Source organism: Antechinus flavipes, chromosome 2 (assembly GCF_016432865.1).
Source record: "Antechinus flavipes isolate AdamAnt ecotype Samford, QLD, Australia chromosome 2, AdamAnt_v2, whole genome shotgun sequence".
Lineage (NCBI taxonomy): Eukaryota > Metazoa > Chordata > Mammalia > Dasyuromorphia > Dasyuridae > Antechinus > Antechinus flavipes.
Window position 1 is genome coordinate 497,997,039 of NC_067399.1, and position 27,956 is coordinate 498,024,994.

General features: G+C 38.4%; 1 protein-coding gene across 3 annotated transcripts; it reads left to right on the forward strand.

Annotated features, from left to right (window-relative positions):
• Positions 1 to 1,899: 1,899 nt before the first annotated feature.
• On the forward strand, positions 1,900 to 26,718 carry WDR31 (WD repeat domain 31). Of its 3 annotated transcripts, none has more exons than XM_051980000.1 (12): positions 1,900 to 2,330; positions 3,429 to 3,524; positions 3,666 to 3,874; positions 7,393 to 7,517; positions 8,002 to 8,131; positions 9,245 to 9,319; positions 14,949 to 15,093; positions 15,208 to 15,308; positions 17,460 to 17,527; positions 19,215 to 19,356; positions 20,036 to 20,198; positions 23,718 to 26,718. In XM_051980000.1, exons 4-12 carry the CDS (start codon positions 7,471 to 7,473, stop codon positions 23,876 to 23,878), a joined length of 1,032 nt encoding a protein of 343 aa, XP_051835960.1. In that variant the 5' UTR covers positions 1,900 to 2,330; positions 3,429 to 3,524; positions 3,666 to 3,874; positions 7,393 to 7,470; the 3' UTR covers positions 23,879 to 26,718. The 3 variants fall into 3 exon arrangements, with proteins under 3 accessions (XP_051835960.1, XP_051835962.1, XP_051835961.1); XM_051980002.1 differs by lacking the exon at positions 23,718 to 26,718 and adding an exon at positions 22,543 to 23,228; XM_051980001.1 differs by lacking the exon at positions 3,666 to 3,874.
• The last annotated feature ends 1,238 nt before the right edge of the window (positions 26,719 to 27,956 follow it).

Sequence of the window (27,956 nt, forward strand, 5' to 3'; positions counted from 1 at the left end):
AGCTCTTTTTATGGTGACAAAGAATTAGAAATTGAGGGAATGTTCATCAATTGGGGAATGGCTGAACAAGTTGTGGTAGATGAATGTAATGGAATATTATGGTGCTATAAGAAATGATGCACAGAGTTCAGAAAAACCTGGAAAGACCTACATGAACTGAAACAAAGTGAAGTGAGCAGAACCAAGAGAACATTATATACAGTAACAACATTTGGTGATTAACTATGGAAGATTTAACTCTTAGAAATACAGTGACAGTTCCCAAAGACTCATAATGGAAAATGCAATCTATATTCAGAGAAAGAACTGAGGACATCTAAAGGTATTCTATTTTCACTTTCTTTTGTGTGTGTGGTTTTGTTTTTTTTTTTTTTAGCAAACATGACTACTATGGAAATGTGTTTTACATGATTGCACATGTGTAACCTATATCAAATTGTTTGCAGTCTTAGGGAGGAGGGAAGAAAAGGAAGGGAAGGAGAAAATTTGGAACTCAAAGATTTATTTTTAAAAAAAGCTTTAGAAATTGTCCAGGGCTACGTCCAGTCTTCTTGATCTATACCTTGCCACTGGACCCAGATGGTTCTGGAGGGAAAAGTGAGGCAGGTGACTTTACATAACCCTCCATCACTTGAATCCAAATTCACTTGCATGTCATAGCATCATCTCTCTGATGTTATGGTCCTCTTAGAGGACAAACAACAACAACATGTGATTACAAATGAATAAAATACTATTTCAAAAAAAAGACTCAACCATGATTCTAGAGTCTAATGATAAAACATGCCATCTACTTTGAAGTCCTTTATTTCAGAATCCTTCTCTTCTCACCTCCATCTCCTGGATTCCCTGAATCAAATTGGTGATGAATTGAAAATTTCCTTCAAGATGTACCCCAAGTCCCATCTTCTACAGAAAACCTTTCCCCACCCCTTTTCATTCTAAAGCCTTTGTTCTTTATCTCCAATATATACTATAGGGAGGGTGTGTATGTATATATAACTACATATAAATCTTGTTTGTATATAAATGTTTGCCGGTCATTTCATTAGATTGTGAACTCCTTGAGAGCAGAATTGTCTTTTCCCTTTCTTTATATCCCCAGTATATAGCATGTGATTAACATACTTGGCATCTGATAAATGTTTACTGACTAACTGAAAATGCAGAATGAAACATACTTTTTTGAACATGAGCAACGTCGAAATTTGTTTTGCTTAACTGTTCATATTGATTACAAGGGTTTCCTTTTTCTGTCTTTTTTTTCCTCCCAAAGGACAGGAGGTAGAAGGGAAAAGGAGGTTTAGAATAAGAGTTTCAATTCCCCCTTCTCCCCAGATGAGAGGAAAACAGAAAGCCAAATGGAATGGATCACAGAACAGCAGAACAGCTTTGCAAGTTACATGTTGAATTTATCATACAGTACACTTGAAAAGCAAAATCTAAACAATATTCACAGTTTCACATGCGATCCTCTCTCGTTCTACAATGGATGGATGCAGATGCTCACTATTTGGCGTTTGCTAAATTAAGAATTCTTTTAAGTAAAAAAGAATTATAGGATCATGTGTGTCTGCTTGAGACCTCTGAGGCCATCTTGTCCCCCCTGCTCATTGTACAGATGAGAAAACTGAGGGCAGGAGATTTCAGTGAGTTGATAAGAGCTAACTTTTACATAATGATCTAACCACTTTACAAATATTATCTCATTTGAGCCTCACAACAATCCCGGATGGGATGGGTCCTATCATACCCGTTTGACAGATGAGGATACTGAGGCAGAGTTAAGTGACTTGCCCAGGGATCACGAGCTGGTTAAGTGGCTGAGGCCTCATTTGACCTTGGGTCTTGCTCACTCCACAGCACCACCTAGCTGAGCTGCCCAAAGCTACCCAGCTCTCGACCATCACAGGCAGAATTCGCCCCGGGCTGGGAGCACATGGAAGGGACAGCGGCCAGGCAGCTTCCCAGGCCGGGGTAAATCTAACCGGTTCTAGAGCGGGCTTCCCGAAGTCCCCGACCTTCGAGGGTTCAGGAGCCCCTCAGGCCAGGGTCAAGCTGAGAACACGGCCAGCGGAAAGCACCCGAGGGCTCTGGGCGGAAAAGCGGGGCAGAGAAGCCCCGCCCCCGGGAGGAGGACAGGCCGGGGGCGGGGCCTCTCGATCGGCGGAACTCTCTTCGACCCCTCCCGCGCTGCCGCCCGGACGCATTTCGCAGACACACGGGCGCCCTAACGACGGGCGCCTCGTTGCTAAGGGACGGCTAGAAGAATTCCTGCGCGCATGGAGACTAGAAGTTGCAGACCACAGGCCTCTTCACCATCCCTGACAGTGCGTATGACGGTGAAGGGGAACGTGTAGGGGGTTGGGGGGAGGGGTCGAATCCCTGCCACGTTGAGAAATCGATTCCCTAGACGGGCAAGGACTAGAGCAAGGACCTCCACGAGACGCCCTTCCCCCCCTCACCCCCCCCGGCCAGACTGCAGCTCTCGGCGGAGGGGCGGCTCCGAAGTTCCCGGTCCTCGGCCTCTCGCTCCCCTCTCTGCATGGTCCCGGGCGAGAGCCATGGCACTGGACTAGGAGGATTTGGGTTCAAATCTAGTCTCTGCCACCTATGTGCTCTTAAGTTTAATTTATCCGAACCTCCGTTTCTTCATCTATGAATGAGAAGATTGGACCCCATGACTCACAAAAGCCCTTTCAGCCTCTGATCATAATCCTAAAAGATTAGATGGCGTTAAACCCATCGTCCTGCTTGAATCTCTCTGAGCCAATGACCTCCGTCCTTCTGCCTACTTCTCCTTTCCCTCCTTTTTGGGGTTTCCTGGTCCCTAACCTCGGAGAGGGGGCGGGGTTCCGTTGTTGTAAAGCTGATGATATCCTTTCTCCTTCCCCGTCTCCCTTATTCCTTTTCTCTCTGTTAGTCACCCCAAAGCATCTCATCGTACCTTTTACTCAATCTCTGTGTGACATTGGATAATTGCTTCCTTTTTGTATGCTCATTTTCCTCATTTGTAAAATGTAAGGCTCTTTCCAACTCTTGCCATTCTATTATTCAGTGAACAATACTGATAAAACACATACATTGTTTTAAATAGGTGAAACTGCCATCACAAAACAAAAAATCTGGGACTCCAAAAGAACAAATTTGATGAAGAGACGGAATAAAAACTTGTTAGTGGAATTAAGTTTATCCTTATACATTTAGGAGGAGGATGAACTAATTTATCTCTAATGTTTCTATGCATTTCATTTGTTCCTAAGAATTTTTGCAGTACTGTAAATTTTTTCAATTGTTGGGGAAAAATGAAATTAATCTCAGAATTTGAAAGGTTCTTCCATTAGAAAAGAAAGGTTACTTTATAAATCCTTTTGCTATGGAATTATTTGACCAATGAGAGAATAACTATTTATTATTACTAATTTCAGTGACAAGGAATTGGCCATCAGAATCATTTCTCCCAGAACAAGCTTTGGAAATCTTTAGATATATCCTTTTGCCACACAGATCTGGCAGGATTTGGGGTGAGTAATTTTCATTCCTCTCCCCAGACAATTGGAGTTAAGTGTTTTACTGGATTTATAAGTGGGTTTATTTTGTTTAATAATTTATCTTTTTATTGTAAATTCTACAAACAGGTTTTTAAAAATAAATTTTATTTTCAGATCTGCATTCTCTTTCTCCTGCCCTTCTCCCTCCCCCTGCCAAAAGAAAAATAAGGACAAAATTTATTACAAACCATACAGTCAACAAAACGAATTCCCACATTGACCAGCCTACAGATGTTTTTTACAAATAAAGTATTATCATTTGAAGACTTAAGAACCCAATCAAATTATTTCAACCTGAGAACAGTGTAATTACAACACCAAAGGTAATTATAGTACTAAACAATAAAATTTTTGATTTTTCTTTTAAAATTTTTCATAGACGGGAAAAGGAATAAATTGGTAGATTAGGAGCCCAGGCATCTTGTCTACTTCAGCAAACATTTAAGTAGCATCTGCTACATACAGAGTTACAATTGAGGTATATCTCTAGAAACAGTTCTTCCTAAAAGAAGTAGATATGTCCACAAGGCAGTGTTTCTTTTCTTGGGGCTGTTGCTCCTCATGAATTCCTTCTTATTTAACTGCAGACTAAACCCCATGAAAGAGGAGGAGCTGGGTGATTTCCCTATCTCTGTTTAGTTCTAGCTTTCTAGAAATCTGAATCCCAGGTGTCTGTTTTTTTTTTTTTTTTTAATCTCCTCCCATCTTCTCTAGAAGATTACAGCCTCAATCATCTTCCCCCTCTTTTCTTTCAAATCTTCAGTCATTTCCTGTCCACAGATATATCCCTTCTTTCTATCTTCAAACATGCTTCCTCAACATTTGCTTATCTTTAAAAAGCAAAACCTTCACTAAACCTGCCATCCCCCTGAAGCTCTCATCCTCATATCTTTTTTCTATTTTTCAACTAAACATTTTGAAAAGGCACTTCCTCTCCTCTCACTCAGTTAATAATCCTTTGCAATTTGGCTTTTGACTTCTTTCAAATAGAGCTGTCATTTCCAAAGTTGCCAATGTTCTTGTAATTGTTACGTCTTTTATTGGTCCTTCACCTGCATTTAATACTGTTGACCAGTCTCTGCTCATGCATATTTTCTCTTCTCTGGGTCTTCATGATACAACTCTTCTGGTTCTCAGTCTCCTTTGCCAACTCATTATCCATATTCCATATCCATATCCATTATCCATATATCCATTTCTATATCTTTGAATGTTTCCCAGGATTATGTCATATGCTCTTTTTTCCTTCTTTTTAAAAATTTCCATTCATAAAACTTTTATTCCACTTACATCATCTTAATACACATGTTCTTAACAATTATGCTTGGATTGTTCATGAAAATTTTGTAAATGTTATACAAAGTTAGCCATCATCTCAAGTTATTTCCCTGTTAACTATTTTTATAGCAAATGTATGTTAGGTAAGTATCAAAAAATAACAAAAGCAAAAAACCTTAAAAAAGTTAAATACATGGGGGTTTTTTGTTTGTTTTACTGCTATGCTTGATATACAGTGACTTTATGAATATCAAGCAATTCATTTTTACTGCATCTTATTCATTTGTTCTTTCTTTTTTCTTTCTGTTCTGTCTGTTAGTAGTCTCATCAGTTTTCATGAATTTAGCTACCAACTATGCACACGGCTCCCAGATTTCTCTTTCTAGCCCTAGTTTTTTACCTAGCTTTAGTCCTGCATCATTAATCACTTTTTTGGACATTTCCTACTGGATATCCTGAAGATATCTCAAACTCGGCATATCCATAATTGTACTCATCTTTGTTTACTCCCCAAACCTTTTCTGTTTCAAACTTTGCTATTTCTGTTGAAGACATCACCATCCTTCCAGTCCCTTAGGTTTATAATCTCTACACTATCTCCTTAATTCCCTAAGTCTCTTTCAACCCATATATAATCAGTCACCAAACCTTGTTGTTTCTACCTTCACAACATCTTTCACAACTGATCCCTTCTCTCTACTTACATAAGTACCACATTAGTTCAGGTTTTTATCTCTTTTTCATCTAGATTATTACAACAGCCTCTTATTTTGGTCTCCCTGCCTTAAGATTTTTATTACTCCAGTCATTCATTCTATATAATTGCCAAAGTAATTTAACTTATATACAGATATAACTATGTCAGTATATAGTTATTCCTATTATCTGTAGGATAAAATGTAAATTCTTAGGTTTAGTTTTTAAAGCACTATTCAACCTGACCTTAAGCTATCTTTCTAGCTTCATTAGACTTTACTTCACTTGCTGCACTTTGCTCTCTAGCTGAACTGTATTCTTTGTTCCTCACATGTGACACTTCCATCTTTCATCTCTGTGTTTTTACATTTACTGTTCCATATGCCTGGGACACTTTTCTTGCCTCCTCCTCATAGAGGCCCTTTCTTCCTTTAAGCACCATCTTCTTCATGAAGCCTGTCCTGTTCCTGCTAGTGTCCTTCCTCACAAACTACCTTGTAATCACCTACTATATATATATATATATATTTATTGACTTTATAATTATCCTGTCTATATTTTTATATGTATTTATTGTCTCATTATATTATAAACTCATTAAGAGCAGGTACAATGAGTTTTGCTGTAATTGGACAAAAAAAGTTACAGATTACCCAAAATCTCTCAAAAAACAGGTGAAATAGGTTTGGGGTGGAATGGTCAAAAACTTGGTGATTTATCAAAAAAAATTGGAACCTAATAAATAACAATAGCCCAATTTTTTTTTTCATTTCAAATGGTTAAGAAATACACAAATACTAAAACAGATAGTGGCTATTTACATGGGCTACTTCTTTATTTTTTTTTCCATTTTTTTTATTATAGCTTTTTATATACAAAACATACACATGGGTAATTTTTCAACATTGACCCTTGCAAAAACTTTTGTTTCAACTTTTCCCCTTCTTTCCTCCACCCCCTCCCCTAAGGGATGGCGGTAGTCCCATACATGTTAAAGATGTTAAAGTATATGTTAAATACAATATATGTATACATATGGGAAACATATCTTGTTTCACAAGAAAGATCAGATTTAGAAAGAAGGTAAAAATAACCTGAGAAGAAAAAACAAAAATGCAAGCAAACAATAACAGAAAGAATGGAAATGTTATGTTGTGGTCCATACTCATTTCTCAGTGTTCTTTCTCTGGATGTAGCTGGTTCTGTTCATCACAGATCAATTGGAACTGATTTGGATCCTCTCATTGTTGAAGAGAGCCACGTCCATCAGTATTGATCCTCATGTAGTATTGTTGTTGAAATGTATGGTGATCTCTTGGGTTCTGCTCTTTTCACTCAGCATCAGTTCATGTATGTCTCTCCGAGCCTCTTTGTATTCATCCTGCTGGTCATGTCTTATAGAACAATAATATTCCATAACTTTCATATGCCACAATTTAGTCAGCCATTCTCTAACTGATGGGCATCCCTTCAATTTCCAGTTTCTTGCCACTACAAAAAGGGCTGCCACAAATATTTTTGCACCTATGGGTCCCTTTCCCTTCTTTAATATCTCTTTGGGATATAAGACATGGACTACTTCTTGACCTGCCTCTCTCCTCATTCCCCCTTCACCCCTCTCACCTAAGGTTTGTAATCTCCACATAATCTCCTTAATTCCTCAGTCTTTTAATTACTTTCTCAGATGTCTAGAAGTGAGGCTTCTGACCATCTGCCTCTACTTTTTTATCCTTGGTATAATTGTTATTATTATTGAGGCTTCTGACCATCTACCCCTACTTCTTTATCACTGGTAGAATTGTTGTTGATGATGACAATTATGTTATTTTTGTTGTTGTAACCCATTTGGGTGACATAACTTCTACAGATTCCCAGGAATGCCAGCTCAGATGTGCCAGCAGTGGCAGGCGGCATTGGCGAAGGTGTTGACTGAGTGCTTTGAACCATGGGCAAACTCCAGAGTAAAATCAAATATAATACCTACAAATACAGGTACAGGGATCTTGCCTTAACCCAGGGTTCCCCAAGTTTTCCATTATAGAGCCACATTGCAAGCCACTTCCATTAAACAAAACAGTTTAGAGAGGGTGACCAGTGAGATTGAATTACCATCTCTTGAAGGACAAATTTGTATATTCCTGTTGGGTTGGATATGTCTTGAAAGTCTAACATATTTAGTATCTGTTTCTACATCAAGGCAAATCTTTGTGAAAAACTGCCTGAGTATTAATAAGACCTATTTACCTGGATGTGTTCAGCTTACCTGAGCATTTACAGAGAGATAACAACTCCCAGTTCCTAAGCCAGCTTTTCAGTGTTTAATTGCCCCTAGCACTTTCTGTGCTTCGGTCCTCTTATTTATGTTGGCCTAAGATCCCCATTTCACCTCATATCATTCCTTTCCCTCCTAGTCAGTAGCTTCTTCCTCTACCCTCCTGAAATTTTTATACTTTGATTTAAATCTCTTTTTTACCAGAACTGAAGGATATGTGGAAGAGAATGGTTGCACTAACGTGGTCGAGGAGTACAAACAAGCTCATACTGATGCTGTCAACTCAGTTACTGCTCTGAATTCAGACATTTGTGTTTCAGGAGGAAGAGATAAGGTAAGAATGACAGTGCCACTTGTAACAAGGGTGAACAGAATAATTAGAGTGGCTCTGGGAGAATAGATCTGATTAAATATAGTTGACAATCTGAAAATTAGAATTTAAAAGTTTAGAGTTAGAATTAGCTGCAGCTTGCCATTATAGATTTAGAAACCATTGAATGATCAGCTGATTAACCACTGATTAGCTAGTTTAGCTGTTCTGTACTGTGGCCTCCTCTTCCTCTTTAGGGAGCATGTTCATACCTTTTTCAGGAACCTACCACATCACATTATTTTTGCATGTGATTGCTTTATTTCCTATGTTGTTGGTTTTTAAAAATATTTTCTTTCTTTTTTGGAGACAGTTGGGTTTAAGTGACTTGCCCAGCTTCATTTGGCTAATAAGTATCTGAGGCCCGATTTGAAGTCAGAAGTTTTAAGTCTTCCTGACACCAAGCTGGACACTCTATATTGTGCCATTTGGCTGCCTCCTACAATGATATAAATGAAAAGAACAATAAAAAGAAGCCATTCTTTGGTAATACTACTCAGTTCTGGAGAACTGGTAATAAAATGCCTTTCTACATGGCAAGAGAGGTGAGGGACTGCAGGATCCAGAATTTGTATACATCATTAAACATGTTCATTATGTTGTTCGTTTTTGTTTAACTTTTCATTTGTTACAAAGAAGATTCAATTTCATGGGAGAATGAATGGGAGGATATATTTATAATAGACTAGGATATAAAAACAAAACACATCAATGATTTTTTTTAAGGCCAATGCATTAAACCTTGACTTCTGCAAACTGCCTTTTGAGTGTACTTTATTGGACTTTTAGATTAGAATTTAGCCCCAGTAGAGGAGAAGAGATGAGGAGGAAGTCATCTAGAAGGTGATGAGAAGACAAGAAAGTGAATTAAAGGAATCGCTTAGTCTGATACAATCTATGTACCAAAGGAAAGAGTGAAACCCTTCACAGTGTAGAGGGATGAGGGTGACTGACACTAAGAGGAGTGATGTAAGGACAGGGGTTGGAGGTCTGTGATCTATAGATGTAGTACTTTAGTATTAATTTGAATCAAAAAATTGTCGTCAAGATAAATGGTTCTAACTACTCTCTGCACAGATGGTTGTGGCCTACAACTGGAGATCTGGAGATACAATGAAACAGTTCAAAGGACATGACCGGGAAATCACCAAGGTATACTTAATTTAATTCAACAGGCATTTAAAAATATCTATTATGTGCAACTATCTGGGCTCTGAAGATACAAAGGTAAAACCAAAACCATCTCTGCTCTCAAAGTGTTTACAGCTTATATTCTTCTGGCTCAGGGAGGAGAGCAGTATCCTATGTACACAGAAAAGTGAACTTTATACAAAGAAACAGAAAGTAATTTTTAGAATGGAGAGAGTACTAACAACTGGGGGAGAGGGGGAGGTAGCAGAAAAGAAAGTCAGATCTGAGCTGTGTGTGGAAAAAAGCACAGGAGAGGAGGGAGGGAAAGAGCAAGAGGGGGAGGGAAGGAAACAGAAGGTACATTCCAGCCATAAGAAGAACTCCTGGCAGAGGCACAGGGTGAAAGAAGAGGCAGAAGATGAAATGTTGTACAGAACAAACAGCTGGCAGGCCCATTTCAGGAGTGGACAATTTGTGAAGGGGAGTGATGTGAATAAGACTGGAGAGATAGGCAGGAGCCATACTGTAAAGGGCTTTAAACGCCAGCCTGAGGATTTTTGCATTTTATCCTAAAGGCAATAATAAGGAGCCAGATGAAGATTTTCAAATAGCAGAGTGATATATGTGGTCAGATGTTTTATGAATATCAATTTGGCAGCTGTGTGGAGAATGGATTAGAGAAGAGATACCAGAAGCACAGAGACCAGTTAGCTATTAAAACAGCCCAGGTGAGTGGTGATGAATTGTCAATGTATAGGGAGTTTGTCCAACTTTGGGGGAAAAAAAACCTGAATTGATAAAAGATTAGTTAGTACTACATAATTGTGATTCCATATTACTTTTAGAATTAATCGTAAACTCTTCTGTTTTCATTTAAAGTTCTTCACAACCTGGCTGCAGCCAACCTTTTCAGTCTTATTCTACATCACTCTCCTTTACTCTGTAGCCCAATCAAAATGACATTTTACTGTCTTTGTCCCATGACCTTCCATCTCTTATCTTTATACCCTTGCATCATGTGTGCCGAGTACATAGGCCTTTTTTACTTCCCCCTTTTAGAATACCCAGGCTCCTTCTAAACTTAGCTGAAGTACCACTTTCTGCAAGAAATCTTTCTTGATTCCTCCAACTGCTAGTACTTCTTCCTCCAAATTAAATTGTATTTTTTAATATTGTGTGTATATATTTTTTAACATATGTGTGTATGTCTATATCTAAATCTTGCCATTTATGTTGTTTCCCCTTATTAAGTATAAGTTCCTTGAGAACAGAGGCTATTTAATTTTTATTTATTCTCCATGATCTAGAACAGTGCCTGATACATATCATAGGCATTTAATAAATGCTTATTGGTATTTGTTGGCAGCTACATGGCATAGTAAATAGAATGCTTGGCCTGAAGTCAGGGAGACCTGAGGTCAAATGGAACCTCAGAAAGGTTACTAACTGTGTGACCCTGAATAAGTCATTTAAATTGTCTGCCTCAGTTTCCTATGGAGATAAAAATAGAATCTACCCCCTCTCCCCAACTGTGGTGAGGATTAAATGTTTGTAAAGCACTTAGTACAATGCTCAACATATAGTTGGCACTTAATAAATGCTTATTCCTTTTTCCTTTTCCCCTAATTTATTGATTGACTGTTTAATCATAAGGAAAAATGCTTGAGAAGTTGATATTGTGAGTCCCTACTCCAGAAACAGAAGAACATACTACTCATGCCATTATTTTTGCTTAAGTGTGAAACATCTGACTTATTTATACTCCCATTTACTTAGGTGTTGCATAAGAGAGAACAGAGCCAACCTTTTCCCAAATCAAAGTATAGAGGAAATTCTTCCTGACCCAAACTGCATTGTTCACATAGTCAACAGAGTATAAATTGAATACAAGAGACTGTATTATGTGTTGTGAGGGATACGAAAGAGGCATAAGATAAGAGACAGATTTTCTAGACAAGAAAAGTTAAATAAAACTAATGAAGGGAGCAATGCCAGTAGTGGTATGGAAATAATTAATGACACTCACCCTGATAATTAGTGATCTTTAACAAGCTCCCAGTTTATACCTTAGGAATTTGAAGGATCCAAGATTTCATCATTGTAGGTTCCATTGTCACACATATCAAGTCCTCTGGGTTGTATGATTCTTGTTCATGTCTCCTCTTAACCTCCTCCTAAACAAATCATTTAAGATCTACCTTGATTACTGAAGATCTTCTTCTAGAATTTTTTTCCCGAACATTTCATGGACATTGCTATAGCAGTTGTGTTATTCATCTTTGTTAATGAACTCTGTTGTTTATCTATTATCTTTCTTTGTAATTTCATGACCAACATCCTTTCTTTTCTAATAAACATTTCCTTAATGACATATTACATGTTTATCAATATACTGCAATCATATTAACATTTTTCCACCTGCAATTTTAATTTCATGTTCATTGTGACTTTACATAATTTACAATCATAAAGCATCAGAAGAAATGCATTGACATAAAGAATATGGGCTTTTGTTTCAAGGAATATCCTCAGATCACTGAAAATGCTTTGCAGGTTCCCAGGTACACTTCAGCTTTCTCCCTCCTTCCCTTCAGTTCTGTGCCTATCTCTTTTTCCAATTGCAGTGCCCATTCAAGATATATGTCCTGATGAGCTAACTTAATAGACTGCTCATCCAACTTCAGCCATAATCTAAGAAACATGCAGTCTTTGTAGAGGTTTTATATGAATTATTAGGCCCATCTCTCTCTCTCTCTCTCTCTCTCTCTCTCTCTCTCTCTCTCTCTCTCTCTTCTCTCTCTCTCTCTCTCTCTTTCTCTCTCTCTTTCTCTCTCTCTTTCTCTCTCTCTCTCTCTCTCTCTCTCTCTCTCTCTCTCTCTCTCTCTCTTTCTCTCTCTCTCTCTTTCTCTCTTTCTCTCTCTCTCTCTTTTATTTTTTATTTTTTTATTTATTTATTTTTTGCTGAGGCAATTGGGGTTAAGTAATTTGCCCAGGGTCACACAGCTAGGAAGTGTTAAGTGTCCTTGATTTGATTTGAACTCAGGTCTTCCTGAACTCGGGTCTGGTGCTCTATCCACTGCACCAGCTTCCCTGGTCCATCTCTTTTGAATGATTATAAAGCTCATTAAATCTCAGTGATGTACAGGAATTTGATGCAGTCAGCTCAATTTTAGCTAACAATAGATACATTTGGAGGGTTTCACCATCCCTTTTTTAAAAAATTTATTTATTTTTATATATAACTTTTTATTGACAGAACCCATGCCAGGGTAATTTTTTTACAACATTATCCCTTGCACTAGCTTCTGTTCCAATTTTTCCCTTCCCTCCTTCCACCCCCTCCCCTAGATGGCAAGTAGTCCTATATATGTTAAATATGTTGCAGTATATCCTAGATACAATATATGTTTGCAGAATCGAATAGTTCTCTTGTTGCACAGGAAGAATTTCACCATCCCTTTTACATTTTGCTCTTACATAATCATATCTTCCATGATTATGGGAAATATATGTCTCTATTTTGTGCTGTGTATAATACTGATAATCAGAGGATTGCTGGACAAGTTATCTCTATATTTGTACCTATCAGAAATCTTATGTAATGTTACTATGTCAGGGGAAATACTGGGAAAACTTTTAAGATTTTATTACTTCATGTTGAATGCTTTTTTTATAATCAGCATTCAATCAACATGGATTCTTGTCTTTGTATTTTTTAGTTAGTTGTGTTACTATGAAGATTTGGCTGACATTTATTGGTGAAAACTTTCCTGTTTCCACATTTTTTTTTCAGCAAAAATACACTGAATACATGTATAGATTGTCCATATTAAGATTTTTTTTATGAGAAAATTAGACTTAATGGAAAGTTACAGATATTTTTCCCAACACTTTTGGAAAGATAATAATATAATCCAAGATTTTTTCTCATTCTCTTGGTATCTTTGCTTACATTAGATGTAAGACAGTATTTTACTAGCAGTTTTGCTAAGTGAGAGGAAAAAAAAGAGCAACTTCCCCCCTTGATTCAGTTTTGTTCTTGTGTCTTTCTCCTTTCCCCTCCCTTTCCATTCCAGCCCCATTGGCCTCCTGCACGTTGCTTCCCCAGCACATTCCATCCCAATGTCTCTGGGCAGACTGTCTCCAACTTCTGGGAGGTAATCCCTGCCCATCTCTCCCTCAGAGATGCCTGTGCTTCTTCTCACTTCAATGATACCTCTTTCAAAGTTAGATATGATAGATCTCTGGAGAAAATGTAATGGAGACAGAAAGGAATACACTTTCTTTTCAGCAGTTCATGGAACCTATACAAAAATTGACCATATATTAGGACATAAAAACCTCAAACTCAAATGCAGTAAGGCAGAAATAGTAAATGCATCCTTTTCAGACCACGATGCAATGAAAATTACATTCAACAAAAAACCAGGGGGAAGTAGACCAAAAAATAATTGGAAACTAAATAATCTCATACTAAAGAATGATTGGGTGAAACAGCAAATCATAGACATAATTAATGATACCTCTTTCATAATATCTTTCCTGATTCCCCTCAGTTAGTGCTTCCCCCCCAAATTGTTTTGTTTTTACTTTGCAAATAGCTGGTGTTGTCTTCTGTATGTCCATATCATTCCCTCTCACAGAATGTAAAGTCCTTTTTTGTCTTTGTATCTCCAGAGACTCACATAGTGCCTGACATATAGTAGGTGTATAATAAATGTTTATTGGTTTATAATGAGTGGATAATAACAGATGGCTGGCCTGAATGCTGTGTCAGAACTCACAAACTGGTAAAAATCCTATATTAAGATGGAGCCATACTCTCTCATTTCTAGTCCTAGATCTATTAATTTCTGTTTACACCATGAATCCAACATCAGAAGGCAATCCTGATGTTTCTCTCTTAGTTCTAGGGAACAGTTACTTGAGCCACATCAATTCCATTTATAGCAACAGTCCTTCAATACATAACCTAGAAGAAGACCTCCAGCATATTAGATAGATAACTTATATATGGGAAGACATGAACAAGTCTTGTACAAGATGGATGAGTTGCCAACTCCATCAGTGGAAGGAGGAGGACTTATGAGATCCACACATCCATCAAAATATTTTAGTATTATTTCCTCCAATGGTTTACTGGTTATAATCCAAGAGGACTATCAGTTATATTGATGTTTATAGGAACTGCAGTCTTTAGTACTCTCTGCCCTTAGGAATACTCTGCCACCGTCACCATCACCTTCCAGAGGTGGAAGGGCCAATAGAGGACTGAGGATCTTTATGTATTTCTCTTTCTTTCTTGGGTTATCATGGCAAAAACTTTCATCATATAGTGGCCAAATTTTTTTGGTAATAAGTTTTTCCATATTTAGGTTAGTCCTTAGACAACATGTATATCTGTTATTGGGATTATATTAAAAGCCTTTCCAGTTTTGTAGAACCTGCTAGAGCTAGTTCCTCTCAAATGGCCATCAAAAACCAGGAATCACTGCCACCATACAATGAAGAATATCGGGTAGGATTTTTTGTGAGAAAAGTTCTTACTATGCTATTTTTAATTAGAGAATTGTGCATGTCGCCTTTCCTTTTGAAATTCAGGCTATCTTGGACATAAAACTATAGATCTTTTGCTTTGTTTTTTGAACAGGTAGCCTGTGTTTTTGGATCAAACCAGTTTTTCAGTGCATCTCGTGACAAGACAGCAATACTATGGGAGTTGAATGGAAATTCTCAACCAATTCAACAGTTTCCAGGTCATGACATGGTTGTTACAGGCTTAGCTGTGAATCCAGGTGAAACCTACATCAAACTTTTTTCTAACCTGCAAAACTTTTCCTTGAGTATGTTTTCCTAAATTCCATTTAACATCATAATCTCATAGACTTGCTTCTTAAAATCATTTATAGATTCTTCACAGATATGTACTGGTTCTCGGGACAATACTCTCTGCATGTGGGATGTAAAGACTGGAGAATGTCTTCAAAAAGCTACTATTTCAAGAAATCTGGTAAGAACTTGGTAAAAAAAAAAAAGTGATGTTTGTAGTAGGCAGTGTAGTGTTGGGGGGAGAAAATTCTGGATGGAAAGTCAGATCTCCAGTGCCTAGTCTTACCTCTGCTATTAGCCAGCTGTGTGATATTAATCAAATAATTTCATCTTTCTGGGTCTAATTTTCTTTCTTTGTCAGATGAAGGGATTGAAAAGAAAAGTCTCTTAAGGTTCCTTTCAGCTCTAAGACTTATATTTCCATGATTCTACATAATAATGATAGCTGACATTTGTAAATGATAGCTGGCATTTTAAGGTTTACAAAACACTTTACATACAATCTCATTTAATCAGCTTTAAAAGATTTCATTCTTCCTGACTTTATGAATCTGTTGTACACAGAAGACTATCCAAAGTTCCTGCCTTTATTTAAATGGAAAGACTCATCATTTTCTAATTATAGAGACCAGGTTGTGAGAGAAAATCCACTTGCCCTTTGTTCTCTCCCTTGTAGGAAGAACTGTTAATTTTAAAAACTATCATTAACCCAAACTGTGGTGTTCGCTTCTTTTTTATAATATATGATGGGTTCTCTGGGAGCAGGTTTCTTGGGGAGGTTTTCTGGAGGCAGCCTTAGTTTCAGTTCAGATCAATAATCACTTCAAATAGAGCCAGCTGATAAAATCCAAACGTTTATTTTCTCCTTCCAAATCTTGTCTCTTTCCTTGGGCCTGGTTAGCTTTCTTAGAGGCCTCTCTCCTTGGTTCCAAGAACTCTTGCAGCTTCGACTGCAGTCTCTAGCTTGTCAGTCTCCTTAACTGAACTCACTTGAGCTTTCTTTGGTTCCGAGAGCTCTCCTTGTTAAACTTTTGCCTCTAGCAGCTTCTGCTTCTAGCTCAACTCCGACTCTTGGCAATCTTCCGAACTGACTGAATTCACTGACTCAGCTCCTTTTTATGTTCTCTCAAAGGTTGACTCCTCCTCCGAGAGTGAGATTATGGGAGGTGTGAATTCACAAAGTTACAAAGCTAACTTTGTGTATCTCCCATACTTGTGAACACTTGTGAATCTTCCAAACTTGTGAACTAATGTGTGTGAGCTAATGTGTGAACTCTCAAAAGTGCAAACACAAGCACACAAGCATTGCTTCTATCAATTCCATTGAGTTATCACCTTGTTTCAAGTTCTGGCCCATAACATCTCCTTGTAAGATCAGATCAATCATACTGAACCATGCTAAATTAATAATTATTGTCTCTATCAATTCTAATGACTTAACACTTTGTAAGGATTCCAACACCAAACCAGCAGGGGATCACATCTCTAATGACAAAGGATAGAATTCTGGCTTCCCTTCTTCCCATTGCCACCTTATTGAATCCTCAGAAATGCAGTGCATTTGGCCATGGATGGTCTTCCAGACCCTCCTTCTACTCATCTGAGCATGGGTTTTAGGCATTCCATTTGTTGACATTAAGAACTGCCTTGATAACATAGGTTATCAGATGGGCTAAATATGAAACAAATCAAGGAAAAAAGAGGAAAATATCTCCAGGACAAGGGTAGGTGGGGCTGGAGGGTGAGGTGGAAAAGAGGACAAATATCAGAAGAGAAATGGTGATTTTGCCAACAGGTTAGAGTCATCAGATTATGATCAGTAATCTTTTTTTGTATAATCCCTGGTTGCTTCCCAAACGTGATAAGAAAGGATTTGAAAACAGGGAAGGAACCTTGTCAGATAGGTAGCATAAAATTGTCACAATTCTATAAATGTCAGAGACTATATGAATGTCTACATTGTTGGTTGGTGTGTTTTTACAAAGTAAACAGAAAATTTTATTTTAATGACAGTGTTTTGAAATGTTTGAGCTGCTTTCAGTCTCTTTCTGAAATTAACTGTGTAGGAGAGGAGGAGACAGAAACAAATGAATAGTTTTCTCATAGGAGAGGATTGATACAAGTTTATTACTGATGTTGGCTTAAAAATAAAACATGTAGGCTTGCATTTGTACAAAGTTCCTTAGAAGCACATTTACTAGTTCTTAGTGTTTGAAAAGAGGTGCAAATGTTTTCTGTGGAACAATTGATTTGCTAGAACTATAGAAAGATTAGAGAGGGCCTTGTTTGGTGGGATTTATTTCAAAGTGTTTTAAAAATTTATTTCTTTTAGGTTACTCATCTGTGCTGGATCCCTAGAGAATCACTTTTTCTCCAGACCTCAGAAGATAAAACTATCAGGTGGGCTTGCTGATGGAAGAGGGATCTGTAAAGCTTACCTTGTTAGCTTTTGGACTAGGGCATCTGGGTACATGCGTATATAACTTGATTCTTGTCCTTTACCATTATCTTCATTCCTCTTTTGCATTCCTTCTGTTTCCTTGGAAGTCCTCACATAGAAAGGAGAGGGACCACATTTGGTTGTGTCCTGCTTTCTAGAGCCCCCACACCGAGGTGATTAAAATATCCTGCTTTCTAGTGGAGAAGTGATAAGGCGGGACTCCTGAGGATGGTGGAAAAATGGAGTCCCTTTATTACAAATCTTTTTCCCTTTTATACCCTCATACTCTTAAATAACAAAGAATCTGGGCATGCGCCCAGTATATACTGGGCACGTGGGACCACATAAACAACGTGCTATTGTCTGTAGTTTGTGACCTAGTATCACTCTTCCATCTGATATCACTCTGCTTCATCCACAACAGGTTGTCACTGCCCCTAACTTCTCAGGAAGGCTGAGCCCTTAGGGGAGATGAGGAGCCGAACCAGACATTGTTAGCAGGTTCCCTATGGGCTGAAGGGTCTTATACCTCACTCAGAGTCACCTCACTGTTTGTGACCCTCTACACAGCCCTATTTAGGAGACCCCTAGGGCCCTAATTAAATCTATTGCCACCACCATGCCCCCTTTTGGAGGTGCTTGTTCAGAGCTGGTCTCCCCCAACTCGTCACCAACTGTTCTTGCTGGCTCTTATCCTCTTTTCTCTTCTTAGCTGCCTGATAGTTCTCTGTAATTGTATACTTACCCCCAACTGAAGATTTCTTTTTAGTTACTAGTCTGTTCTTTTTCTGACAGCCAGGTGGTGCAGTGCTGGGCCTGGACTCAGGAAGACCTGAGTTCAAATTTGGCCTCAGACATTTGAGGCAAGTCACTTAAACTTCCATCTGCCTCAATTTATTCAACCATAAAAGGAGATGATAATAGCGCCTACTTGAGAATCAAATGTGATATTTATTTGTAAGGCACTTGGCATAGTGCCTGGCACATAGTAGGTACTTAATAAATACTTATTCTTTTCTCCTTTCCTATTTGGTGCAGACTATTAACAAAAAGATAGATTGGGGAAGAAGTGGGTTGGGGAAGGCATTGCTTTTTAAGTGTGGAGCAAAAGCAGAATTATAATTAATGGAATTAAAGAATTATCTATCTGATAATGGCAGGAACTCTAGATTTTGACATAGACTCCACATAGAAAATGCTGGAAACCATATAAGAAAATGTAATGGAAATAATTCCACAAATAGACCCCATGTGCATGTTGAGGAATACCTGTAAATCTTCTATATCTGATTTCTAGAATAATGTCCAGTTCTATTAGAACAATTTCCTTGTCATATACATCTCACAATATGATTATATCTGGGTCACCAGCCACAAATTACCTGGAAAAAGTAAGTCACTTTATTTAAAACCTTGCCAATTAAATCTTTGAACATTCAGCAACTACTGTCATTTCTTAGAGCCACTGCACTAACTTTGGAAGCTTGTGGACAGACCCATCTCAGGGAGCATTGCCTCTTAGCACAGGACATTCTATTCTGTTTTGGTCTTGGGCAGCAAAGAACTAAATATTTTATGTTAGCAGATTACCTAAAGTAGGCATATTGTGTATGTTTAATCCACTATTTCTAACTCAATTCATTTCAGAATTTGGGACAGTCGGAAGTTGCAAGTGGCTCATAAATTTCCAGTAAAGCAACACATTCAGACTTACTGTGACGTCAGTCCAGATGGTTATTACTGTGTCTCCTGTAGCAGTGGCTTTGGAGGAGAAGGCTGTGAAGCAACAGTAAGAGATTAAAAAAAAAAAAAAAAACAGGTTATTCCTGGCATATGAATACCCTTTGGCCATTGAAAACATTCTCCATAAGCCCTTTCTATACACACAACATGCCTAGTTCCAAGTTGTCCTCAGAGGACACGGCTGCTAAACTTTCGACCATGTGGGTCTCACTGCTCTGAATGTGCTCCAGCTTGTCAGTGTGGGCATCTCGGAGCTGAGTGGCGCCGTCTGCTTCTTTTCCTCTAGACATTATACTTGGGTACATCATCTGCATGGTAACTAGAAGGCAAAGCCAATGTACCTGTGTCTTCAGATCCTGTACTTAGAGCAAGGATTTCTTATGTAGCATAAGACTCCAAAGAAACCCAGGGCAGGGCAACTGAGGGCTGCCCTGGGCAGCAGGGTCACTTCCAGCTCACCTGAGACTGTGGCTATTTGTCTGGCAACAGTTTCTCTTAATAAGAGTTTATAGGACTCACATCAACTAAACCTACAGAATACAGAGTCTTTCTACAATATTCCTGGATGGTTAATGCCTTACACATGAAGATCCTCAATAATTATTACTCAGTGGATGATAATTGGTGAGTGACTAGGCAGATGTCTTGAGAAATAAAGTAGTTAAGGGACTAGAGAAAAATGTTTAAGAGGGTCCATTTTAACATCTTATGTCATTATGTTACAGCTGTGGGACCTAAGACAAACTAGAAGTAAAATATGTGAATACAAAGGACATTTCCAGACAGTGACATCCTGTGTCTTCCTGCCAAATGGGTTATCTCTGATACCAGCAATTGCCACCTCATCATATGATAACAAGGTGAAGATTTGGAACCAATATACTGGAGGTGAGAGACCTACTGTCTATTTCTCCAAAAGCACTATTATGGTAATGAGTGCTTCTTTTAAGCATTCTCCTTACATTGGTTTAATGTATGCAGTGGCTTTGATGCCTACCTGCCTCACTGCCCCGCTAATTCCTGGGACCATTTTTTTTTTGTATCCTTTAGTGGAAGCATTTATAGTGATATTGTCACTAACTGAGCCAGAGAGCCTTTATATTTTAAATAGCTTTTACAGCTGGTGCACATCAAATCACATCTTCTACTCACATGTAAAATATAATACTCAAAATAACAGTCAGGAAAATTAATGAAAACTGAGTAAATATAAGGGATTTTTTGCAAGATTAAAATACGAATCCCAGATCTAGAAGTTCTCTTAATCATGTCCTCTCCTTCCCAACAACAGCTTCATATTCTGGAAGGATCATTAATACTTCAGTGCACAAGAGAACCAAGAAGCCAGAGAGAAAAAACATTTCAGGGAACATAGCTACCCAGATTAATAGGAGTTAGCACACTCTGTTCTGTATGCCAAGTACATACAGTTATTTAGATGGAACTCTAAATAAGTAGAAAACTTCAAATCCTATTTTTTATACATAAATCATTGAGAAAACTTGTTTTGCAGAAGTGGGAATCAGCTTGACTCTTTTGGAGCAAAAATTTAAAGGCATGACACAGAATACTAGTCAGTCAGAAACACTGTGAATAGCAACAATCCAGTGACAGACTAAAAGTACAATCTTTTGTTTTTATAACATTTTAAAAGCTTCTCTTCACACATTAGGTTTTTTAATTATATAAGGGTAAGATTAGCACCTGCAAATGATGAGTGAAGGAGTAGATTTGTCCATTTTAAGTTCATTTTGTAATAATTCAGAGTAAATCTATAGTAAAAATTGTTGGATTTATTCACAAAGCTAGATTAATTGAATTTTAAGTTATTATCTCTAGATAATTGTAACAGGCCTCCAAGAAGAAGACATTTGAGCTCCAGAAACCTTTTCTTGTTACATGAGTTTCCCGGGATTCACTTCACAATCTCTTTCAGAGACAGGTCATTAAAAGCCCTCAGTTTCCCACAGTGGGCAGTTTATGCTATATCTCCTTAGTAAATATGGCTTTAGTATTTGATTTACTTTTTTTTATTCCAAATCACAAACTATCAGAGCTAGAGAGAACCTCAGAGATGAGAGGGGGACATTGAGGCTCAATGAAGTAAGATGACAATCATTGGGAGCCAGGATGAAAGCCCAAGTCTTCTCATTCTTTCTGAGTTTCTCTTTGTAAAAATATCTGCAGTTTGGCCTCAGTGCCTGTATTGCCCTCCCTCTCTCCTCTGCCTCTTGGATTCCTTAGTTTCCTTCAAGGCTCAACTGAGTGACTACTCCTTTTCTCTCTTGATTCCCCCAATTGTTGGGGCTCTTTCCCACATCAAATTAGTTTGTATCTACTCATCTATATGTCCTAATATCTAAGTAGTATATAAGTCCCTTCAGCACAGGTACCACGTTTTGTTTTGTTTTGTTCCTTTCTTTCCTAAGCATCTAGCACAATACCCCTTATGCCAATAGTCAAGCCAACTCCATCAATATTTACTAGATATCAAGTGATAGGTTAAGTGCTGGGGATAGGAAGAAAAGCAAGAACTGCTGCCGTCCTCAAGGAATTTAATTGGGGGAGACCATGTGCAGAAAGCTAAATATAAAATATATATAAATATAAAAGCAAACAAGATATAACAGGATAAATTGAGGGCAATCTCAGAGGAAAGGGAACTCATAAAGGCCTCCTTGTAAAAATTTTAGCCAAAACTTCAAGGAAATCATAAAACAGGTTTGAGGAAGATCACTCAGATAGTGAGTAGATGATGGTCTTGAGGCAAGGAGATGAGCCAGAAGGCCACTGTACTACTCCAAGTTTGAAGTGATGAGAACCTGGCATGGCAATAAGGAGAGACTGTGGATAAGAGAGATAGTGGGACTGATAGAGCAGGTGAACTTCTCTTGGAGAAGTTAGATTGGATGGGGATCCTTTGTGCATGTAGAGGGGTGGGCTTTTCCTAGGAGAAAAGCTGCCTTAGGTTGGAAGGTGGATTAAGGAGGAGATAGTGGCAGAAGGTCTCTTGAGTGAGGAAATGAGCAGGGGAGAAGAGGGAACTCTTGGTAAATCACCCCAGTTTTTTCAGTGAAATATAATACAAAGTTCTCATTGGAGAGGGAAGGGTTAGGGAAGTCATAAGAGGTTTGAGGAGGGATAGAAAGAATTGAGAGAGCTGCTGTGAAGAGGTTGCTTTGCTGAAATAAGGGCTAGGTTGAAATGATAAATTTGTTGTGATTTTCTCCAGCTTCATTCAGGATGAGGGCAAGAGCAAAGGCAGCAGATAGTGGAAGTAATGCAAGACTGGCAAGAGGATGAGAGAGCAAAGGACAAGAGCATAGCCTAGAGCTGTGTAAGTAGTAGTACAAATATAGTGGTTAGAAGAAAAACAGAGGGATTACAAATCACAGAGAGAGGGGACAAAAAGCAGGATGGAGAGTTGTAAGGCAGAGGGAAGGTAGGATAACAGAAACTTAGAATTATACTTTCCACGTCACTATCTGAAAAATTCATGTAAAAGTTTTTGGTCCTCTCCATATCAAAAAAGAAGTCTGAATTATTATGATATTAAAAGATCAACCCCATTGATATTATACAATGCTACATATATAGTTTATACATTTTTAAGTTTCTAAACTTTTTTCTGTCATCTTTGGCAGCTTGCACAAAACTCCCCCAAAATTCCCATTTAATTTTTTTATGCCAACTTGGGATATATTAAAATCATGACAGGGAAAGTCACCATACGGAGGGAATAATTATTGTAGGTAAAGGAATTTCATGAACATGGAAATGGAACGTTTGTGGTGGGATGGCAGGATCAAGGGTCTGACCTTCTCTGTGTGAAGTGGGGTAGAGAAGTTGGTTTTGATAATCAGAGAAACAGTTACATTGTTTGAGGAGGTATCAACATGGATTTTGAAAACTTATAAAGGGAAGAGTTGAAGAGAGAAAGAATGAGCTATGAACTGAATTCCTTGAGGAAAGAAGGAGAATGTTCTAGAGATTGGTAGATAACAGTCATCAAATTTTGATTGATAGTAGCTGCTTAATAAATGTTGGTTGAATTAAATATGTGTTGAGTAAAATGATGCTGTATGTACTTATCTCATAGGATTATTGTGAACTCTGATTGTGAACTTTAAGTACATTGCAAATCTTAAGACACTAAATGTTAGCTATTACCATTGCACTCTACTATAATGTATTGTACTGTACTATGTTACATTCTTATGTTTATGTCCAATACCATTCATGAGAGACAACATGATGTGGTGGGTGAAGACCCACCCTCAAAGTGAGGGTCCAGAACAGCTTCTGTCACACAATGCCTTGTCATAGTGCTTTGGGGAACTCTCCAAGACTGTTGATTATAGCAAAGGTGTAGTTTCAAAGAAACTCATGTCCTGTTCTTTTTTCCAGCCTGCCTTTTCACCCTCCCTCTGGATGGATCTGGCCCTTTGGTTTCCTTGGCCGTCTGTGACACTTCCTCCCTCCTTTGTGCAAGTTTCAACTCTGGAATTCACTTACTTAGAATCAGTAACAGCAGAGGGCTGCAGATGCAGGAAGTGGCCAAGTTTTGATGCCCTGTAACCTTCCTTTGTAAAGGAACCTGGGGCAAAAACAAATCTTGAAACCTCCTCTCTCTCAGTGTAAGGTTTCTTTCCCTTAGGTCCACGCCATTCAGGAGGACATAAGGAACATATTTAAGAATGATATACGGGTGTTAGCTCAGAGGTTGAAACACAAGTCTATTCTTTCAAAAACAAGATTATTTGGCTTAGTTTAAAAATGAAAGTTTTAGTTTTAGAAATGAAACTATGAAGTTCTTAAGCCAAACTTCATCTAAATAATTCTGATTTTAACATATTGCCCCAACCATCTAAAATGTGCCCACTTTGATAGGCAAGAGATGTTTAGGAACCAGATGGAGAGCCTCCCCTTGTTGATGTCAGTCAGCACCATCTCTGAAACTAATCTTCTTTAGAGAGCTGCGTAGAGGTTAAGTGAATTGCCCAGGATCACACAACCAGGATGGGCCAGATATGGGATGTGAGGCCAAAGGCAGATGTGGGCAGAGCCAGGAAGGAATAACTAGGACAACAAATAGGAAAGCACAAAAAGGAGCTAAGGTGGAGCCTCATCAGAGTCTGTTCAGTTTGTTCTCAAGGGAGATAAGTCCTGGCCATGTCCCTGCTGGGATAAGTCTGGTTTTCTCTCTGCTTTCTCCCACTTTCTCTTTCTCCATCTTTCTTACCCTCTCTCCTCTCTCCCCATTGTTTTTCAACCGTCCTAAAAACACACCAGCATTCTTTTTGTACAATTCAAGCATCTTAGATTGTTTTCAGTGGAGATGGAGGAATACATTATCTTCTGTAAAACAATCACACTTTTCTTTTCTCCAGATTAAATAATTCTGATACCTTTAACCTTTCCTCATAAATCATATTTTCTACTTGTTATTTCTCTTTGAATCCTCTCTGTAGTCTGTCTCATGTTGCAAAGCTTCTTATTTAAATAATCCCATCAACTTTAGCACACTTGAATGAAATGCCTTCTTAGTACAAAGTATTAATCACAGTAAGTGCTAAGGATCGGAGAAGTTAAAAAATCTCTGGCCCTGGCCCTATTCTCAAGGAGCCTGTTGTCTGAGATTACCTTAAAGCTCTACTACCTTGTATCTGAGAATAACTAGATACAAAGTGGATCTCCAGTAAGGGCCAAGAGGGGCCTCCAGGAACCTAAAAAGAGGGAGGGAACATGTTACTAATGTCAGCCATTTGGTCTGATTGATCTTCTGCCTCCTTTGGAGCCCAAACCTTTGCATTCAAGACATTTGGCTTCCTGTAATCTCTCACCATTTTGCAGCTGACATCCTCTTATTTCCAAAGAGAGAGAGAGAGAGGAGGCAGGGAGAAGTAGGAGAGCGGGCGCAATCAGGAAGTCAGGGCCAGCTATGGTGGACCTGAAAGAATTAAAGGGAGGAAAACTTGCTAATTTAGCTCCCAAGAAAACTAACTTTTCTGGGGCAGCTAGGTGGCGCAGTGGGTAGAGCACCAGCCCTGAAAGTCAGGAGGACCTGAGTTTAAAGCGGGTCTCAGACACTTAACACTTCCTAGCTGTGTGATCCTGGGCAAGACACTTAACCCCAATTGTCACAGCAAATTTAAAAAGAAAAGAAAAGAAAATTACATTTTCAGACAAACAATTTCTTGCTCTAGCACTAAAGCACCAAAGTAGCAGCTGCTGCTTCATTGGTCTGTGTAGGACCCAAAAGTGAGACAGAATAGTGGTGGGTTAAGTGGAACTGTACATTTGATGTCAGAGGTTAAGGTTTAGAGCTCAATTTGCTGCTCACTAGGTGACCTTTGGCAAATCAGTTCACCTCTCAGGGCCTCAGTTTCCTCTTCTGTAAAATGAGGAGATGGGACTAATTGATTTCTAAAGTCTCTTTTGTCTTCAAATGATTTATATGAGTTTTACTTGGAAAAAAAATGTTAAACTACTAATGACTGATTAGTATCTCATTTCTAGTGTTTGGCTAAGCAGTGTGTTAAAGATGTAAGTTGCTTACCAGTGTATTCTTGTCCAATTCACTGAACGATTTTTTGGGCACCTACTATACACAAGTCCCTTTCAGTCAGCTCTAACTAGCCTGAGCCAGACTGTCCAAGTGCCCAAAGATCTCTCTCTTGGAAACAGCACAAACTCTTTTTTACCAAGAAGAGTTTTCTAAGTTGCTGCTTCCAATTAAAAAACAATCCCTAGCTTCCAAAGCGGGTTGGTTTGTTCTCAGGTTTTGGCACTTGGCAGAACCTGACCCACTGTATGCTAAGGGTAGTGTGCTGTAAATGTTTTTGCTTAAAATGTGAGTGAACAGAAATGTTCTGGTTCTTCATGTAGAGGTTATATTAAATCCCTTGAGAATGACTTAGGGAAAAGAACTGATCTTGATTTGTAATTTTAAAATTAAATAACTGTTTCTATATTTGTATTGTGATTGGTGACCAACAATAATGTATTGCCTGCTTTACATGGGCATGTTCAATGTGAATTTCAAACTCTGTTCACAAGTTGATTAATGAATTGTATCAAACGAAAGATTTCAATCCATTCACTCAACACATACTTACTGAAAACATACAAGATCCAAGGCACCGATGGCACTTTTTTATCGTGAAACCTGAGTGTACTCATTTTAGAGATCAGACATTTATTTGATGTGTTGTGTTTTTCGTTTAAATAATAATGAGTTAAAATAAATGAAGATGAAAACCCAGAAAATATATTGTACTTGTTCATGTTTCTGAAGAAATGATAAATTAGTAGGTTCTCCCAACTACCAGTCAGGACATCAACTATACTAAGTCAAGATGAAACTATTCATGAACTTGTTCTTAAATAAATTTGTATATGTACAATATTAGTTGCCTTTACTGACATATTTTGAGCCCCCAAAACAAACAAGAGATCCCTCATTTTCTCATCAATCTACAGAGTATATGCAGTTTTAAAAGGTCAGTTGTAGTTTTATTCACCAGAGGAACAATACACATTAACGTTAGAGTGCTACATCTGCAGAAATGCCAATACAGAATTGATAGGAGTTGCCCTCCTCCCCCTATCTAATCACTAGTATTCATACTAACAGCAGTAAAATTGTCACACTACCTCCTGTTTCCTATAGTATAAGTATTGACCGGAACCTTGGCAAAGTGTAGTCCAATTCCCTCATCTTTCTTTTTTGTTTGTTTTTGTTTTGTTTTGTTTTGTTTTAATTTATTTTTATTTCATGAATCAAATCAGAGCAAAAAGGAAAAACCATGGGAGAGAAAAAAAAAAAAAAGAAGTGAATATAGCATGTATTGATTTACATTCAATCTCCATACTTCTTTTTCTGGATGCATTTTCTGTCCAAAGTCTGCTGGGATTGCTTGGATTCAAGGAACCACTGAGAAGAATCAAGCCTTACACAGTTGGTCACCGCACCTTCTTGCTGCTATTATGTACTATGTTCCTGGTTCTGCTTGTTTTGCTCAGGATCCTTCATCTTTCAAACTAAAGCCCAAAGAGACTTGCCCAAACATATTTTGTTAGTGACAGAACCACAGCTCCTGTTGTGGGAAGTCATTTATAGATAGGATGATAAGTAGTCAGGGAATGACTGTCCTCCGCTCCCAAAGGACCTGGCACAGCTCTCTGTCGGAGGAGAGCCTTGGGGTGTGAGGGATAGCCACCCATTCTTCTGACTGAGCCAGCTGGGTACAGCCAGAAATCAGCATTTCCAGGGTGACCAACTGTCTCTAAAGCTACCAGAAATCTCTGTTCCTCCCCTGTGCTCAGACCTCTGCATGGAATATCTGTTCCGGCTGTGTCTTTCCCTCATGTTGAATGAGTTTTTCTTTCGTTCCTTTTGCAGGACTGCTGCCCCAGAAAGGGGGAAGCTCCCATCCAACAAGGAGATCTTGTGCAAATTCCTCCATAAATGCAAGCCTTGCCAGATATCTGGTTAGAGGGAAGTAAAATGTTCCACATGAGGGAAAGACACAGCCGGAACAGATATTCCATGCAGAGGTCTGAGCACAGGGGAGGAACAGAGATTTCTGGAAGACATAATAAGGGCTGTAGCAGACAGGGCACATTGGGACGGCAACTCTCTGG

What these genes read in the sequence shown, in the direction of transcription:
- WDR31 (XM_051980000.1), top strand. Translation starts at nt 7,471, where the DNA reads ATGGGCAAACTCCAGAGTAAAATCAAATATAATACCTACAAATACAG. An exon ending in CTACTATTTCAAGAAATCTG is followed by an intron (nt 15,309 to 17,459) that starts GTAAGAACTTGG and finishes TATTTCTTTTAG; the next exon opens with GTTACTCATCTGTGCTGGAT. An exon ending in TCAGAAGATAAAACTATCAG is followed by an intron (nt 17,528 to 19,214) that starts GTGGGCTTGCTG and finishes AATTCATTTCAG; the next exon opens with AATTTGGGACAGTCGGAAGT.